At 60.9% G+C, this 16,745-nt stretch overlaps 1 protein-coding gene across 7 annotated transcripts in view; it reads left to right on the forward strand.

Annotated features, from left to right (window-relative positions):
* Positions 1-320: 320 nt before the first annotated feature.
* MROH1 (maestro heat like repeat family member 1) overlaps positions 321-16,745 on the forward strand; it is a 46,325-nt gene continuing 29,900 nt past the window's right edge. The window contains exons 1-18 of one of the 7 annotated variants that reach the window (XM_026088134.1): positions 321-747; positions 1,689-1,834; positions 2,171-2,302; positions 2,455-2,617; positions 3,736-3,834; positions 7,988-8,139; positions 8,402-8,542; positions 9,465-9,557; positions 10,960-11,038; positions 11,960-12,073; positions 12,481-12,554; positions 13,215-13,334; positions 13,499-13,651; positions 14,553-14,663; positions 14,748-14,892; positions 15,011-15,051; positions 15,694-15,835; positions 16,402-16,454. In XM_026088134.1, the coding sequence (XP_025943919.1) occupies positions 726-747; positions 1,689-1,834; positions 2,171-2,302; positions 2,455-2,617; positions 3,736-3,834; positions 7,988-8,139; positions 8,402-8,542; positions 9,465-9,557; positions 10,960-11,038; positions 11,960-12,073; positions 12,481-12,554; positions 13,215-13,334; positions 13,499-13,651; positions 14,553-14,663; positions 14,748-14,892; positions 15,011-15,051; positions 15,694-15,835; positions 16,402-16,454 (1,980 nt within the window). In that variant the 5' untranslated portion in view covers positions 321-725. Of the gene's footprint in view, positions 748-1,688; positions 1,835-2,170; positions 2,303-2,454; positions 2,618-3,735; positions 3,835-4,720; positions 4,978-5,547; positions 6,053-7,987; positions 8,140-8,401; positions 8,543-9,464; positions 9,558-10,959; positions 11,039-11,959; positions 12,074-12,480; positions 12,555-13,214; positions 13,335-13,498; positions 13,652-14,552; positions 14,664-14,747; positions 14,893-15,010; positions 15,052-15,693; positions 15,836-16,401; positions 16,455-16,745 lie in introns of those variants that run through there. The other 6 variants (XM_026088133.1, XM_026088128.1, XM_026088130.1 and 3 more) reach the window with 6 other exon arrangements.

A 16,745-nucleotide genomic window follows, 5' to 3' on the forward strand; every position in this document is an offset into this window, starting at 1 on the left:
CGGGTGCCGCCCGCCTTCCCGGGCACGCGGGACTCGCTGGCTGCCGGGGGCCGGGCAGGGAGGCACCGTGGGGCTCGGGCCGCCCGTGGCTGCTCCCTCCTCCTCCTCCGCTGCTCCTGTTGTCGCGCTTTTTGGAGCAAACAGCGGGAGCTCRGCCCCTCGGCAGCCCTTCCTGCCTGCAGCAGCCGGGCGCTGGCTGACGGGCCTCCTCCGGGTCCCCTGCCGAGCGGCAGTCCGCCTCTGGGGGCTGTGGATGCGGACGGCGATTCCTCACGATAACGTGTGAGAACGCGGTATCGGATGTTCTAGGTTTCTGAGTGAAAGTTTTCTTTCCTTCTGTGCAACGTCCTCCTGCTTGCAGGTCGAGAAAGAAGAAGCTGAGGAGGGTTGAACTCCGGATGTGTTCCCTCTGGGCCTGGCCTCCATAGAGACAATTCCTGGGAAACCGATGGGATTGAAGAGCGCGGTGCTCGCCCGCGTCTCGGAAACGGAGGTCGGGCGAGCGACTATCCCCTTGCAAGAATTTGGTATTTGGCCATCCCCGCGGCTGGCTCGGAGCGCCGCCTCCGCTTCGCTGCCTTTCCGGCGCCGGCTCCCATCGCAAACGGTCCTCTCCGCCGGAGCGAAGAGAGCACGTAAAAATAGGTTCCCCAGGGATTCCCGCTTTGGAGACGCAGGAAGCTGCCAACTATCTTCTGCTGGTGGGGAAGCTGAAAACGCGGAGCATGGCGGAGTCGCGGATAAGGCGTAAGTGCGGGCGCCTCTCGAACGGCTGCTGGAGCCGGTTCGGAGCGAGGGATGCGGCGCAGGAGCCTGCCGGGTCCCTGGGGATGTGGTCCGCCTGGGAGGTCTCGCGGACAGGGCTGGGCACGCGCGCGAAATGGCCCTCTCGGGGATAGAAAGGAGGGATCAGCTCTCCGTGCGCAGCAATTCCTCACCCTGGAAATTAATCCCCAGCCTTGTTCCTACCGCAGATTGTGCAAGCTTGAATAGTCTTTAAATGCTTAAACTGGTGCAAGCCTGCCTGCCTTTCCTAAAATAATCCCAACCAGCTTTGAAATTAATCCAGCGCTAAGGCAGCGAAGAACGGTCTGGCTTAATTAAACGGCCGGCAAGGGGTGGGTTGGCGTGGGGGTGACCTGGGGGGATAATACATCTCCCGTCCGAAGCGCGACGTGCCCTGGAGCGCAGCCGGAGGCCGGGACCGTTTGCCAGCCTCCCTGCACGGCACATTGCTTACGTGGATCCGGAAGCATCAGACGTGGCGTCAGCTGCGCGTGGCCTTTTGTGGGGGCTCTGGTCCCGGCGGGACGCTCTCGTTCCGGAGATGCGACGCCTGATGCAAGCGTTGGCCCCCCTGGTCTGTAGCAGCTTTTCGTGGAGCGTTTGCAGGAAGGCTGCTCCAAAACTAATTAACCTTGTTATTGCAAAGGCCCCGGCGAGGACTTCGCTGCTCCGTAAGAGCAGTTAACCTCTTGGAGCAGAGCCTCCGCTTGGGAGCGATGCGTTGCTCGTGGCGCTCCAGGGCTAGGACCGATTTCGGTGCACAGCGGTCGCCGCCTGTGCGTCCCCCTCCCGCGGGTACCCGAATGCCTCGTGTGGGCTCTTCCTGCTCGTTTGCTGCTCTCGTTAGTCCAAGAGATGCTCGGAGGATGGTAAAAACCGTCCCGCGCGCTTGTTTTACTCAGGGCTTTCCACGACGCTGATGGATGCCACGACGGATAAGGACCCGCTGGTGCAGGAGCAGATCTACAACGCGCTGTGCCACTTGGGGGAATCGGAGCCAGAGGAGATCCTCCACGCCTGCGACGAGTACCTCCGGCAGCACGACAAGGTACAGGCCCGCGCCGCGCGCTCCCGGGGGTGCCGGCGGGATGCAGCACGCCTCCGGCGGGCTCTGGATTGCCGGCTGCATCGGCACCCGCAGGAGGAAACTGGGGACACGTGGGCTAAGACGGCGATGGGCTTGTCCCAAGGCGCTGCGGTTGTTGGGTAGCCGTTGGAGAAACGGCGGTAACACACTGCTGCGGACCAGAAACGCTCGCTGGGAGCGAGGAGCGTTCCGGTGCCTTGCAGCCGCGGCGGCTCCGGGCCATGCGGTGTCTTGCTCGCCCCGGGGGAGCCGCGGTGCGCGTGCTCGGCCGACCGTCCGCTTTCTCCTCCCTTGCAGCTGGCCTTTCCTCACCGGGTGATAATCCTGAAGGCGATGGAGACGGTGGTGAAGAACAACATTGCCCTCCTGGACAAGAGCACGGCGAAGGTGGTCATCTTTCTGGCRTCTAACGAGATGACCAAGTCGAAGGTACGACCCGAAAGCCGGGGCTGCCGCTGTCGTGTCGTTCCGCTCCGCCGGGCCCTTTCTCCCCGTCMGGGAGGGAGGGCTGGGAACGGGCTGCAAGAGCCTTTTGCCGGGGGAGACCGTGTCTGAGGTGGTTTTTGTCCCGCCTGAGCCAGGAAGTCGTCCGCGAGTGGCAGCAGGCCGCCAGCGACGTCCTCGTCGCCGTGGGGCAGCGCTTCATCAACAAGGTGATGGAGGAGGCGCTCACCAAGTTCCAGCCGGGCATCCTGCCGCACTACTTCGTCATGCAGACTTTCGCCAACCTCTCCGTGTCGAACGGTGAGTCGGCGTCCCGCCTTCTCCGCGGGCGGTCGCCGGTCTTCGTCGCCAGGAATAGCGCGTGCGCTTTGGGCAGGGCGTTGCAACTCGTGCCCTGCCCGGAGCAGCTCCGAGGTGAGGCGCCTCCGCAGCGCTGGGCATGGCGAGCAGCTAGCCTGCTTTTTGAAAAAAAAAAACCAACAAAAAATGAACAAAATCCCCCCTCCGTTTCCTGCCGCGCTCGTCAGGAAGCGGGCAGCATCGGAGCTGCCTGGCCCCGCGCCACGTGCTCCCCGGTGTCTGAGCACAGCTCCCGGCTCCCAGCGGTGCCCTAGAAAAGAGGGAACGCCGCCACGGAGGCCTGGATTCTGCCCTTGAGCTGCTGGTACGTCTCCCGTCTGCGGCTGGGGAAGTTATTCCTGGCAGAGGGGGGAGACGCAGGGCTCCGTGTCCTGACCGAGCGCCGGCTGCTGCYGTTGGAGCTCCCTCGCACGCGCCTCGGGAGCGCGGCAGAGCTGAGCCCGTGCAAAAGTGCACTGAATTTAGAAATCCGGCGTAGCTTGCTTTCACACTTCGACAGAATCGCTTTAAAAATATTTGTGGCTTAGAGACAGAGGGAGCTGGAGCTACCTGTCCTGCTTCCTTAGCTGCTTCCTTGCCTCGCTACCATGCGGTGGTTCTCTGCTCGGTTTCCCCAGCTGGGCTTGTCTCCAGCCATCCCCCTAAAGACTAAGTTAAAAGCGATATTTCGAGGATGGGGCTCTCTTCACCAACGGAGAACCAGTTCTCTGGCAGCAGAAAGGTCTCCTGACTAATCAGACGCCAGCAGCGAGTGGGACTTGGGCACCTCGCCGGCTTTGTTTGGGAACAGTTGTAAACTTCAGGGGCTCGAAGGGCTGTGAGCTTCTGCCGCTACCACGTGTTGGGGCTGCCGGCGCTCGTTTGGGGCTGTCTGTATTTATTTTATGGCAAAACCGGGCCTCCCGCAATTCAATTCTGCCAGCAGACCGCTGGCTGCAGTGAGCCGAGTTTCTTTAGGTGTCGTCTTGCTTGGTCTCCTTCCTGCTTGGGTTCTGCTGGTTGCGTAGCGGCACTGTGCTGCGGGCTGCGAGCGAAACTCTCCCCTTTTCTCCCCGCAGTGTTTGGAATGGTGCCTTTTCTGAACTCCATCCTCGGGACGATGCTGCCGATGCTGGGAATGGCCAAACAGGACCACATGAAGTCCGTGTTTTGCTACGGTAAGGTTTTTCCAGCTCTTCTGAGACCGTAGTGATCTTGGACGTGTTGTGGAAGACTTCTTCCGTTGGAAGAGACCTCGGTCTGGGACCGGAGGGCTGGTTAGGACAGAGCTTTCCTAAATGTCCGGGTGTGGGGACCTGGCTGTCTCTGGGCAGGGATGTACGGCTGCCAGCTCTAGGTCACAGGAGCTCAGCAAAAGGCCTTTTCCATCCGCGAGCTGATCTCCACTGCTCCTGTTTCATAGCCCGAAGAGCGGTGGCACCCTCGSCTTTCTGCTCTGGCCAACAGCCGGCGAATGCGAAGGGTCTCCTCGCTCCCAAGCCGTCCTGACTCGGATGGAGGTGAAGGCAGGGAGGGATGGGGGAGGAAAGGGCTACTCGAGACCCACTTAAGCCTGGCACCTTCCAGGAGCGCAAATATTCGCCCTGGTAGGAAAGTGCTAAGAGGATCTAACGCAACGACTGTTCTAGGGCAGCTCTTATTCGAGCCGCTTCTGTCGTTCTCGCRAACTGGTTTCAGGATATGACACTTTTTTCTGGTGGGCTGGAAGGATGTCACACGCTTGGTTTCCTCTAAAGTCCTCCTCCGGTTTTGGGCTTGTTGACGGCCGCTGCTGGTATTCGTGTGCTGGGTYGGTGCCGGGGCTCCCTGGGCTGAGACCCACATGTGCGGGCAGGGAGAGCACTAGCTCGGCTCTGTCCCTGCGTGTCCCACCCGGCGTTTGACCCGCAAGTACCACCGCTTGCAGGGCTGACAAACCGCTGATTTGGTTCCCCCCYGTCTCTAGTAGGAGCTAATCCGCCTCCGCCAGGGCACGGTGGGACCTTGCGGGCGGCTCGTCGCCGTGCGTGAGGGGATGGAGCCGCTTCGCTGTTGGGAAATGGTTGCAAAACTGTGGCCTCGTGAATGTCTGGCAGAGGATCYGCAGAACCGGTGGTTTTCTTCCCGCTTCTGGGGCAGAGCTGGTTCAAAGGCTCCAGCGGATACCGCGAGCGGCGCTGGAGCAGCGGCGTCACCCTGTTAGAAGTGAAGTGCTGCTTCAACCTTAAGAGCTCCTCTTCTATTATATTTAGCCCAAARCAAGAAGACGTAAATCTCGAAGCGCTTCCATGCGTGCCTGCTTTCCGAAGGCTCGAGCCAAGGTCAGGTAATCTCTGTGAACACGCAGCGTCCTCCTTACGCAGCCGCTTCGGGCAGCGGCGGTGGCTCGGYATCGGGTTGGAGAGCCGGCGTTGTCTAGATTGCGAGGGAAAAGGCAGCAACCGGCYGGCAAAGGGTGTAAGAGCTGTTCAAACGTAGCCGGAGTCTTGCACCGCTTCAGCCGTGAAGGTTGTTAGTGCAGGCGGCTCAGGCGGTTCGGTTTGCCTGGGGCTGACCGTGGATATCAGATTACATCTTGATAGACAGAGCCCGGCAGGAAGCCTGGTGTTGTTTCCGTCTGAGACCCTTTATCAAAGGCGCCCGGCCCGGCAGAGAAAAGATCCTCTGTTCAAACGCGTTAGGAAGCGATGGGAAGGATCCTGCAGGGAACCCAGCCCAGATGGGTCTGCAGAAGGTTAAAACTCMRTCTTGAGGTTCAGGTGGCTTTTTTYCTGAGCACTYTTCCAGCGTCAGTAGCTCTTTCCTTCTTCGTAGTTTCCAGTAATATGTTAATCGCTTCGTTAAACCTTGATGTACTCTATTCTCGGGACCAAATGGAGAAGATAAACCTACTGTCCTGGATCATCACGCGTGCCCTGTCGTAACCGCTGCTCTGCTGAAGCACGGTCAGTTTGTTTGCTTTCGGAAAGTGCTTGGACCCTCTTGTAGCCTTGAACACACGGATTCTCAAACACGCTGCCGGGACTTGCGGGATCGACCGTGCTGGAGGGCGCAAGAGGAGCGAGCGGATTGGGAACGGTCAAGCGTTGCCCCCGCAGCCCTCAGGGGCTCGGTCCCTCTCGGCTGCTCCTCACGGAGCTGGAGCCGGTGGAACCCCGGTGGGTCTCCGCTGGGGTGGCCGCGTGGATCTGAGTGGCGCGGCGGGGATGCGCCAGCCTCGGGAGCGGCGGCTGAGCCCGGGTTGGGCTGGATGTGGAGGCGGCGAGGAGAGCTCGGAGACGCGATCCCTGCGGTGSTGGCGCCGGGATCGTCGGCAAGATGCTGCTCTCTGAGCCTGGAGAGTGCCGGGAAGCGGCGATTCCAGCAGACGGAAAGCAAAGGGAGCGAGCTTCCCAGGTGCGTCCCAAAGCCTCGCTGGCTGGAATAACGAGCTCCCCGAGTGAGCATCTCCCGACCAGTGCCTTTTTTTGAAGGGGGGGGAGAAGACATAACGTTGTCTCATCATCCGCCTGGATTTAAGCTAGCGGAGGACCCTCGGACGGTGTTTTCYGTTCCGGAAGAGCAGGGCTTAGCCCCGAAGGCGACGATCCCTCCTGCCAGCGGCGCTTATTGCTCGGACGCCGCTAGCTGGGGAGCGGAGCTGGAAGGCGCGTGACGGCAGTAATCCAGCTCCGGTGCGAGGTCACCGGGTGAGGAGCGGGTGACTCAGCCTCTCCGATCCTATCGGGCTGAAAACCCGATGCTCGTCCCGACGCGCGAGCCTCGGCGCCCCGGCTCCCGTCTCGGGAGCTCCCCGTGCTGCTCTGCTTCCTCCTCCCCCGGAGCCCGCTTCCTCCTCCCGTCGGGGTAATAACTTTAGCCAGCGTGGGTGCGTTTAACCCGTGATCCGCATGAGCGTCGGCCGCGGGGGCTGGAGACGGTCGGTTCGCCTCCTCCCGGTCCGCGGGGCTCCAGGAATTGTGTTGAGCTCTCCTGCCCCCACGATGCCGGATATGGCCAGCGCGGTCCCGTGGGCACAGCTGAAAGCTTGGAGTCTTCAGGACCGGACAGCGGGGACGAGGTCCCGGTGCAGCGATCGGGGGCCGGCGGGGCGAGCTCCCCTCCGTGGCGGAGCTCTCGGTGCCGCTTCGTGCTCCAGACGCTCCGCAGCCCGTCGCGATGCCGACGCCGGCCGTCTCCCGCCGCTGGCCCCTGGGGAGGCTCTGGGCATGGTGCCCAGGTGCGACGTGGCGCCTGGTCCCCGCAGGAGGCCGGTGACGCGTTGACCTTGGCGCCCGCGGTTGCAAAACTCGTGTTTCGCGGTCGGTAGCGGATCGCTGCCTCGGCGAGCTGGGGCCGCTCACCTTGCTCCAACGCCGGTGGTGAAGAGGAGCTAAGCTAAGAGAGWCTAGTTGCGTATCGAGGGGATTAAGGAAGGGAAATGCCTCCGGGATGGAGGCGTCCAGCTCACGAGAGTTAATTCTGTTTGTGCAAGAGCATTTCGGGGCCTGGCGGCTCGGCGTGAGCTAGGAGGGAAATAATTCCCGGCCGCTGGGGRCCCTTTTTGGCTAGGGACGGCACGAGCGAGCAGAGCTCGCGAGACCACCCGTGGTCCGCAGGTGGAAAGGGTCCGTGCACGCGCCCGCTGGTGCCTCCAGCTGCCGGGGAACTCCCAAAGTAAAACGAGGGGAGCGTGTCCAACCCTTGGGTGCTGCCGGCTGGGATGTTTCCTGGTGGTGGGTGACCCCTTGGCTAGCTGGGGAGCTGCGTAAAGCCACGACTAAGGGGGAAGATGGAAGCTAGACATCCCTTCCAATAGTTTTAGCGCCAGTCTTGCGTTTGAGCCAGGAACCGTGCCTCTGCGCAGACATGCTCTAATCGCTGGTCCGAGTTGCAAGAGAAAAAATAATACGGGTTCACATGCAACGCTTGCCGGCCCGGGGACTAGAACAACCGGTTGAGGTGAGGACCTGTGCCGACTTGCGCGCGCCCGAGGGGCTGTAACGCCTGGCTGGCCTAGCTAACGAGCGCCTAGGAATACCCGTGTGGCTAATACGGACCCCCGATGGCTGAACGATGGGGTCGAGTCTCTGGAGCTRTTGCACCCGTCCCCGAACAGCGAGCAGAAAAGCAGTGTGGTGTCTCCRTCGCGTGGCGATCTGCCAGCATCCCTCGCAGCCGGGGCCTCTCTCGGCAGGTGTCTGAAGCTTGCCAGAAAGAGTCCTGGTGCACGTGCTATCCCTTGAGACGCTGCCCGGTAAAACRGCACTTCGACCATCTGCTTTCCGTCGGGCTAAAACAAACGCCGCCTTGTAGGCGCGGAGAGCCTAAATAAGCGGTTCTGTCTCGTAGCTCTGCAGCACTTCAGCGAGAGCATCCAGGAATACTTGGCGAACTTGGACCAGGCCCCAGACCCCACGGTCAGGAAGGACACCTTCTCCAACGAGATCTTCAGCGCCTACGAAGTGCTCTTCAACAGCTGGCTGCAGCACCGGGAAGCCAAGGTGCGAGGGCGATGCCCGCGAGGACCGATGGCGCGGTGGGAGCTGCGTGCGGGGGCGCTTGGCTGGTGCAAGCACCAGGGCTGTTAACCCGCTCTCCGTCTCGCTGCTTCTCGGCTGCGTCCCTGCAGTAAGGACGCGGCTCCCAGAAAAATGAGCCCCTGGCTCTAACGTAGGGCCTGAGGAACAGCAGCTCTGCGGTGGTGGAGCAATGGTAGTGCAGGATTCGGGCCAAACTGACGCAGGGTGTGATCTCTCTCCRCAGCTGAGGCTGGCGGTGGTGGAGGCCATCGGACCTATGAGTTACTTGATGCCCAGTGAAAAGCTTGAGGAGCAGCTCCCCAAGCTGATCCCCGGCATTCTTGCCCTCTACAAGAAGCACGCGGAGGCCTTCTACATATCCAAGGTAAGCGGCGTTGCATGCCGGTGTCGCGGGCTGAGGACCCGTCCCCGACCCTGTCCGGTGGGAGCCTYGCTGGGAGCGTGGGGTGGGTGCTGTGAGGAGCTCTGCTCTCTCCTCCTTCCTTGCCCGCTGGGCAAACGCAGCGGAGACCGGGCTCACCTGCTCGGTTTGCTCCTTGTCGCCCTAAGGGTCGGCTCCATTCCCCGAATAGGGATGTGCTGCAGCGCTGTCCCGTGTCAGCCTGGTCGGAGYGTTGCTTGGGAGTGCGGATGGCTTTCCGCGAACGCGGAGGGACTGCTGAGCAGCGGCTCCGCTGGTCCTTGAGCGCAGCGTGCGGCTGCAGCAGCAGAAGGGTCTYAGCCCTTACCTTGCTGATGGTGCCGTGCAGCTCGCACGGAGCCTCCRCCCAGTTAGACTGGGCTGCAGTTGCCTTTTTTGAACGTTTCCAAGGATGGAGACTCCACCACCTCTCTCTCTTACAAGAGACTCCTCCCCGTGTTGTGATCCATCTTGCTACTGAGCCTCGGTGTTGCATGGTTGTCCCTAAAAACCTGGCTGGACGAGGTGGGCTGCAGCCTTCTCTGCTGCCCCTCTGAGCCGTGCCATGTCCTGGTACCGTGGTTGGTACTCGGTTCTCACCCGCGCACCCAGCCRTGGCTCGGTCTGCGTGTGATCTGCCAGCATGTCTCTGGCCACAGAAATGGTAGCTGGTCTCGTGCAAGTATCTCGCAGCTTCTGGGAACTTCCAGCTGGGCTGTGCTGCTAGCTGTAGTCACGGTGGGATCGTGGTGATGGCTCTCACCTGCGGTCCTTCCCCTTGGGCTGGCCTATGCTGACCTAGCACGCGGATCCCGGTCCTCTGTCCTCCTTCGGAGTGCCGAGTCCTTTCCCCGTGCTAACTRCAAAGTGATCTCTCGCTGAGCAGAGCCTCTGCCAGATCCTGGAAGCTTCCGTCAACATCGGCAGCCGCAGCCTCGACGTGCAGCTGGACTCCCTGCTGGGCACCCTGCACCCCCAGGTAAGGGGCTCGGGGGCGAGCGGCTCCGGGCAGGAGGACGGAGGGGGGCGAAGCTGCGGTTTCGTGGGAGCAGTAGCACCRGAGTTCGCCGTAAGCTTAGACTGCTCGAGGTTTCTCTCAAGCCAGCCTGAGATGGGACGCGCAGCCTGCTCGGCTCTTTCCGTTTCGAGCCTTTAGAGCTTTGTCCTGCCTGACCTGATCCGGGGATTTGCTTAAAAACAGTTCAGGCTGCTGCAGTGAAGGAGCCGCGCGGAGCAGCAGCACGTGGTGCGGAAATCCTCTCGTCTGAGCTGCGAGGAGGAACCTTGGACAAGGRCTCCCGTGGTGTCAGCCGGTGGCGTTGGTCACCCGTGGGGCTCGCTCCTCCCACGCGGAAGCTCCCGTGATGGGAGACGGTGTGGGAGGACTGGTGTCCTGGTTAGAACGGGCCCCGGTGCTGGGCTCTGTGGAGAATGCCACGAGTCCCAGAACAGCTTCCTCCGACTGTTCAGGGTGCAGCCAGCATCTCCCATCCTAGCGCCAAACCCTGGAGAGCACCAGGTCCTGCCCCTGACTTCTCCTGGGGATGGTGCTCAAATGGATCATCAACCATGAYGAGCACCACCTTGGGGGTCTCCTGTTCTCACTTCCCTGTGTTTCTGGGAGTTCCCCAGCACGTTGGAAGCAGGGATGGGATCCTGCCTCCTGGCACGCTATCACCTTGATCACGGTCTGGCGTGCGTCAGCTGGCTGGGCTGCCCAGCAAGCGTGGCRGAGCCCCTCGGAGGCTCTGCTTCTGCTCTGAGAAGGTCCTTGCTCACCGGTGTCGTTGCCACCCCTCAAGCTTTGTTATATGCTGTGTTGAAGGAGTCACAGGAATAGTCAAGTTTCTCGGAAGCGAGAGCAGCTCTGGCTACGCGGATATGGAGAAGCTTGGAGAAAACAAACAAAAAAACCCAAAATCTGTGGACTTCTTAAAAAAAGCTTGCTTTTTCAAGAGTAAACCAAGACATTGACTAGTCAGGGGCTGTTGACTGTGCACCGGCACGTGGGGACCTGATCTCTGGCTGCCGAGGCTGGAGTCCTTCCACGGTACTCTTCTGCTGCAGGGATTTGAGATCTGTCATATTACTAAACTCTTAAATCGTGCTCAATCAAACAATTTTTAGTAGTTTAAAGTCTTTGAGTCTTGGAAGCGTCTAGAAGAGAGAGGTTGTCCTTTAAAATACACGTGTTGGTCAAGTGATCTATAACCATCAAGTGCAATAATGGTGCTATTTGTAGAAACTACTTGCTGATGACTAGCTTTGACAGGCACGCCACGTCTGTGCGGTATGGGGTATTGCCTTCCCACCTGCGAGACGGGACCAGCGTGGGGTCTGCAGCCTGCTGTGGACTCGCTGACCGCGTGTTTCTCCGACAGATCTGTGCTCCTGCGGATCCGTCTATCCCCCTGACCGTTAAAAATCACACGGAGGTTCTTCGGTGCTTCACCGTCCTCGGTAAGGGCCAACGCGGCACGGCTGTCCTGGAGCCCCTTGCACGTGCGGGTTAAACCCCTGTGAGAAGTGTGGTTATGTTGTGCGGAGGCTGGCGTTTTCTGGTAGYTTCATGGTCCTTGCTCAGAATCGCAGAACCTCTGGAGACCATCTARTCCAACCCCCCTGCTCAAGCAGGGTCACCTAGAGCACGTTGCCCAGGACCGTGTCCAGAYGGYTTTTGAAYATCTCCAAGGAWGGAGACTCCACAACCTCTCTGGGCAACCTGTAGCCTCCCACCAGTTCTGGGTGGCGAACGGAGGGTTTTGTACCCCCTYGCCCAAGCTGGCCACGGGGGATGTTGTGGGACATCTGCTAGCCGTGTGGGGAGGCGGCAGGGAGGGAAGGATGATGGTTTCTATCCTGGCTTCAGCCCGCGTCCTGCGAGAGCRTCGCTTGCTGCAGCCCTGCTGGGGTGGAGCGTGGGGCCAGCTGGACCCTGTCTGGGCTCCCACGGGACCGTGCTCTTATGGTGGGGGCTTTTCCAAAGGCGCCAGGTTCAGTTCCAAAGGTTTCTTCAGAGCTTTTTAAGCTGTGGCAGGCTACTTTGACTCCTCTTCAAAACCCAGGTGCTGCAGCATGTCAGACCTGTTGGTCGGAGCCTTACAAGGGGCAGTAAATGTAGTTCGGCCTTGAACGTACCCTGCTCCTCTGCGCTCCCTGCTGCTGTACCCTGTGCAGGCGTTGGGCGATGTCCCTTCGCTGCTAGCGTTCGTGCGTGGGAAACTTGGGATATTTGGGGCAGAAGAGCTCCTTGCAGGAGGTGCTGCGCCGGCATCCTAAATCTTGAGGCAGCACTGAAGGCGCTGGCGCCCGCGACCGGCCTGCTGCCGCCCCTGGGGGGGGCCGAAGCGTGTCCCTAACGGTGTGTTTGCCCTCCTGCAGCTTGTTCGTTCCCTGACCGCGTGCTGGCCTTCCTGCTCCCGAAGCTGGAGAGCAGCAACGAGAGGACCCGCGTGGGGACGCTCCTCATCATGAGGCAGATCATCAACAGCGCCTGTGAGTACCGGGGGCCGCTGCGGCCACGTGGCTGGCCGGGCTCCTGCTGGACAGGGACGTCAAGAAAGAAGGATGCTCCTTCCTTTMTTGTGCCCCTTGATGGGCCCTGGCTGCCTCCCAGGGGCAAACTTAAAGCGTGGCTGGGTCCTTGCAGGCTGTCTGTGCCTAAGCTGTCTCTCCTGCCCCTAYGCAGGCAGCGGAGAGCTGCCACAGGGCGGGAAGGTGAATCCATCCTTGGCTGCAAGGTTGGGGAGAAGGAAACYGGTCTCTGGCTGTCCGGCCAGCTGCGGGGAGGCAAGGGACAAACCTGTCCCTGTTGGGGAAGGGCGGATGCTTCGGGAGCAGCAGGTCTGTCCTCAGCAGCGCTGGCGGTTCACTAAGCTTCAGAGTCTCTTTTTCTTTTTCAGCCTCTCAGATGGAGATTAAAAAGCCCTTTATTCTTGCRTCTATGAAGCTTCCTCTGCAAGACAGCAACAATAAGGTAAGTAGAGATTCTGCCCTTCTGCTGGCTGCTTCAGGGCAGCTGAGGTTTATGCCCAGGGCCCGGCACAACCCTGCCCCTGTCGCCTGCGTGTGCTCTGGGTCTGGCTGTCCTGAGCCTCCTGCCTGGGGCTCTGGCAGCGCCCGCAAGGTGCCCCAAAGATGCCCCCCGCTAAAGAGGGAGCACGGTGCTGCGTTGACACCGGCAGAGGCGGAGGAAGCAAGTCGCAAAGAGCGTGCCCRAGGTAGACGGCCTTTTCGGCAGGGACGTGGCCGCTGGGAAGCGCGGCCCTGCCTCAAGCGCTGCGTGTGAACGCAAGCCGTGACCCTGGCCGGGCCGCAGCGCTGCTGGTGACTCAGCTTGTGGGCGCGAGGCGCGTCCCGCTTGCAAAACACCAGGGTTGTTTTGCCAGATTGGCCACGTGCAGAGCGGTGCAACCTCCCCCCTCCCCGGGGAAGGGAGCGGGCGGACGGCTGAGCCTGCTGCTGGCAGAGCCCCGGGTGCGTGTAGGACCCGTAATAAAGTTCCCCTCTTCCGAGGAGGAAGGAGCTAAGGGCAGCTGCGGCAAGGGAGCTCCTGCAGCAGACGGAGAGCTCCCCATGTCCCGTCTCCCCCCCCCCCGCGCTGGCGCTGATGCTCTGCCCACCGCTCTCCCCGCAGGTGAAGCGGGCCATGGTGCAGGTGATCAGCGCCATGGCTCACCACGGCTACCTGGAGCAGCCCGGGGGCGAGCTGATGCTGGAGTACCTCATCCGCCAGTGTGCGCTCCCCTCGGACCCGGTAAGGCTCCCGCCAGGCGCCGGAGACCCGTTGCACGCTCGGCTCCCGGCCGACGTGCAGCGCTGCGGCCGGGGTCGGTTCTGCGGCCCTTGTTCTCGCTGGACCTAGCTGCTGGCGAGCTGCGCGTGAGCCTGGTGGCCAAGTAACTTGCTTTCTCTTCCTAGAAAGCACATCTAGGTGGGATAAAACTCCTAAAGAAAGGTACCCAGGAGGGACTAGGCAAGTCTCCCGGCGTAGCGCGGCAAGCCCCCGCCTGCAGCTGCGCCTGTGTCTCGGGCTCCCTGCAGATCCGTGGTGGAGGCAGCTACGGAYTCCAGGTCTCTGGACTTGCAGCGCGGCCTGCGGAGCTCTGCAATCCGGCCGCTGGCTGCCGCTGTCCTTGGAGGTGCGGCGGGCAGSCTGCAGCACCTGCGCGCTTCGCTTCGCCTCGCCTCGGCCGCCGGGCCTGGCCGCGCTGCATGCTGCGCCCCGAGCCCTCCGCGGGGCTCCCCGGGCTCCGGGACCGGGTGGCGGGACTGATTACCCCCACCTTGCGCCCTTAAGACGTCCGTCTTCCCAACCCCGTCGTCCCAGCTCTCAAGCGCCATAACTTCCTCCCTTTCCTTCCCCCCCGATGGCTCCTCGGGGTCCCCGCCTCCGGAGCGAGGAGGAGCGGAGGCTCGCTGCCGGAGCGGGGCAGAAGCAGTTGGGGCAGCTCTCCCTGCATCTCCTCCTCCTGCCGAYGCTGGAGGAAGCCGGCTGGAGCCGCAGGGCTGTGCCGAGCGCGACCTTGCYGGCTCCTTGACCCCACGGGTGGTCGGGCTGGGTGCAGGCTGGTGCCTGCTGGCTGTGGGTAGCTCCCTCGCGCGAGCGCTTGGCTGGCTCCAACCCAAGCCCTGCGTGTCTGGCTGGGCCTGCAGAGACGCGGGCATGGCTAAAACCGTCTGCGTGCCCAGATCATCCCTTTGCCCTTCAAGAAGGGTGATCGGTTGGGCCGCGGGAGCTGCGCGGTCCCTCTGAGCGCAGGGGGCTGGAGGACGTGCTGCAGGCAGGCCCTGAACCAGGTGGTTTCTGGCCCAGATGGTTCTGCCTGTTCCTGATGACGGCGAGCTGTTTGCCAAGCATGCTGTCTCGACGGCTGGAGAAACGTGTTCGCTGAGGGAGTCATCAAGAGCTCTTCCGGGCCGCCTTCGGCTGGCCGCGGCATCCCCGCTGACCCGCGCTTTCCCTCTCTTCCAGCAGCCCAGGAAGCAGCCGCCAGACGCCGATGACTTGGCTAGCGACAGCGTCCAGAGCATCAGTGTCAATACGCTTTTTCTCCTCAGCACGACCGTCGACCGGATGAACAACGTGAGTCTGCGGGACGCTCCCTCTGCACCGCTGCGTCGCAGCCGGCAGCGTGGGCGAAGGCGGGTGCTCTCCTCTTCCCCGCAGGTGCTGTGGCCCTACCTCCTGGAGTTTGTGACCCCGGTCCAGTTCACCAATGCCTTGACTCCCCTCTGCAAGAGCCTCCTCTATTTGGCGACGAAGAAGCAAGAGGAGGGAGAAAACGCGTCCCTTATCCGTTACGACCTGAATGGTTAGTGCTGGCATCGCCCTGGCCGGACCTGGGGGAGGTGGAAGCTTGGGGACCAGACAGCTCCGTGAGCCGTCAGTGAGAGATGCTGTCTTATGCTTTTTTTTCCTTCTGTTTGTAGCAAATCTTCCTTCACCCTATGCTATAACTACAAGACTGCTGGTAAGTGGCCTGGCGCCAGAACTCTTGCTGCCTTTTGTTACTGGCACATCCAAGGAAAGCGCCCCCCCTCCTCTCCCCCATCCCTTAAGGAGCGAGAGAAAGGGCGGCTTAGGCTCTGCTGCACGGAGCCTGCCCCAGGCAGCAGGTAGGGTGCGTGGCTGGACCCTGCCCCGCTTCTTCCCTCTGCTCCAGGGAGAGATGTCTGGCTCCAGAACTGGGTCGGGCACCGTGCACCTCTTGGTTTTGGTGCATCCCCGTTCCCTCTGCCCCTAAGACTGTCTCCATGTAGGTTATGAGAACTCAGACTCCTTTCTAGATACCCAGAACCGYGTAAGTGGGTTGTGTCAGCACACATTTCGAGCTACTGTCGCAGGGCTTTGAAAAAACTGTTCCTCTGCCCTGTGGAAGTGCGAGAAATGTTCTTTCTCCTCTTCACCCGGGGAAGAGCGTGGGATATGGAGAGACGCTCTCTCCTGACAGCACTTCTGCTATCGGCAACTAGAGCAAAAGGAGGCAGCTACAGTTTTGTTGAGATGTAGAGACCAGTCACTTTCTAGTGTTGAATTGCTGTGTTTTTGTTTCATATCCTGGACATTATTTTCTTTGCGCTGATGCCTTTCTCCTCCATCCCCAAATCTTCAGGTTGTATCTTCGCAGCCATACGTAGGAGACTGCCGGGGGACGGCTGCCCTGTGCCTGTTGAATGTGCTGCACTATAGTGTCCACCCTGCACTCGACCAGCTTTGGAGCAAGAAGGTTCCTCCCTTAGTGGAGTACATCGAAGGTAGGAAGAGGCTTCTGCTYGGGAGAAGCTTTGCTGGAAGCACCTCGCCCGAACCAGGCTGCGCATGTCCGACCGTGCCCGTGCGAGGCTGCAGAGCCCCAGCGCTCTGGATGCAGACGGTCAGTCTGTCCTCGTGAGGAGGTGGCAGCCCTGGAGCGCAGGCGACCGGGCTGTTCCGGCCACCTCTGTCCTAGGACGAGAGCCCCCGGCCATCCCAGTTCGCCTGTACGGGGGCTTCACTGCTGTCAGAGCATTGGGGTCCGGATGCTGCCCACGTGTAGGGTTATGACCCTCAGTACATCGAAGCTCCCTAAGAAGGTGTTAAAAAAGTCTTTCCTATTTTAGGGACTTTAATCACTCTGCCGCCACTGATCCCTGGTGGGACTCCCTTTGTGTCTCAGGTTTTTAGGCCTGTTAAGCACAGGATGGATGTTGCCGTGGGTCTCCCACAGCACACCGTGTGTTTGGAGAGCAGTCGGTTGGGCTTGTCGGCCCCATAGTTCTGCCCGTGCTGCGCGTTGTACAGTGAGGATGGGAAACAGGCGTAAAAATGTGCTTTCTTCTAGAGAACACAGAGAAATCCCTGTGCCAGAAGGAATGGGAAGAGAAGCTACTCCTGGTAAGGGTTTCTGCGCTTGTGGAGTTAATGGATGGAGAAAGGGCAAGTTAAAATCAGCGCTGTCATCTGCTGGAGCTAGTCGGGGCTTAGCATGCGGGTCAGCAGCAGCGTGTGCRGGGTTGGACTTTGGTCCAGGAGAGAGGCAGGTGTTTGCCTTYGTTCGCCCTGGCTGTTAGGTCAAAGACTGTCTGTCATTCACTGTCACGTCTTCGGTTCTCGTCACTCCAGAAACGAAGATGCAGGCTAGGGTGACTTGCAGTTCCTGCAGGGGAAGTTAAAAAGGAGCTTTCA

Source organism: Apteryx rowi, unplaced genomic scaffold (genome assembly GCF_003343035.1).
Source record: "Apteryx rowi isolate R43461 unplaced genomic scaffold, aptRow1 scaffold_753, whole genome shotgun sequence".
Lineage (NCBI taxonomy): Eukaryota > Metazoa > Chordata > Aves > Apterygiformes > Apterygidae > Apteryx > Apteryx rowi.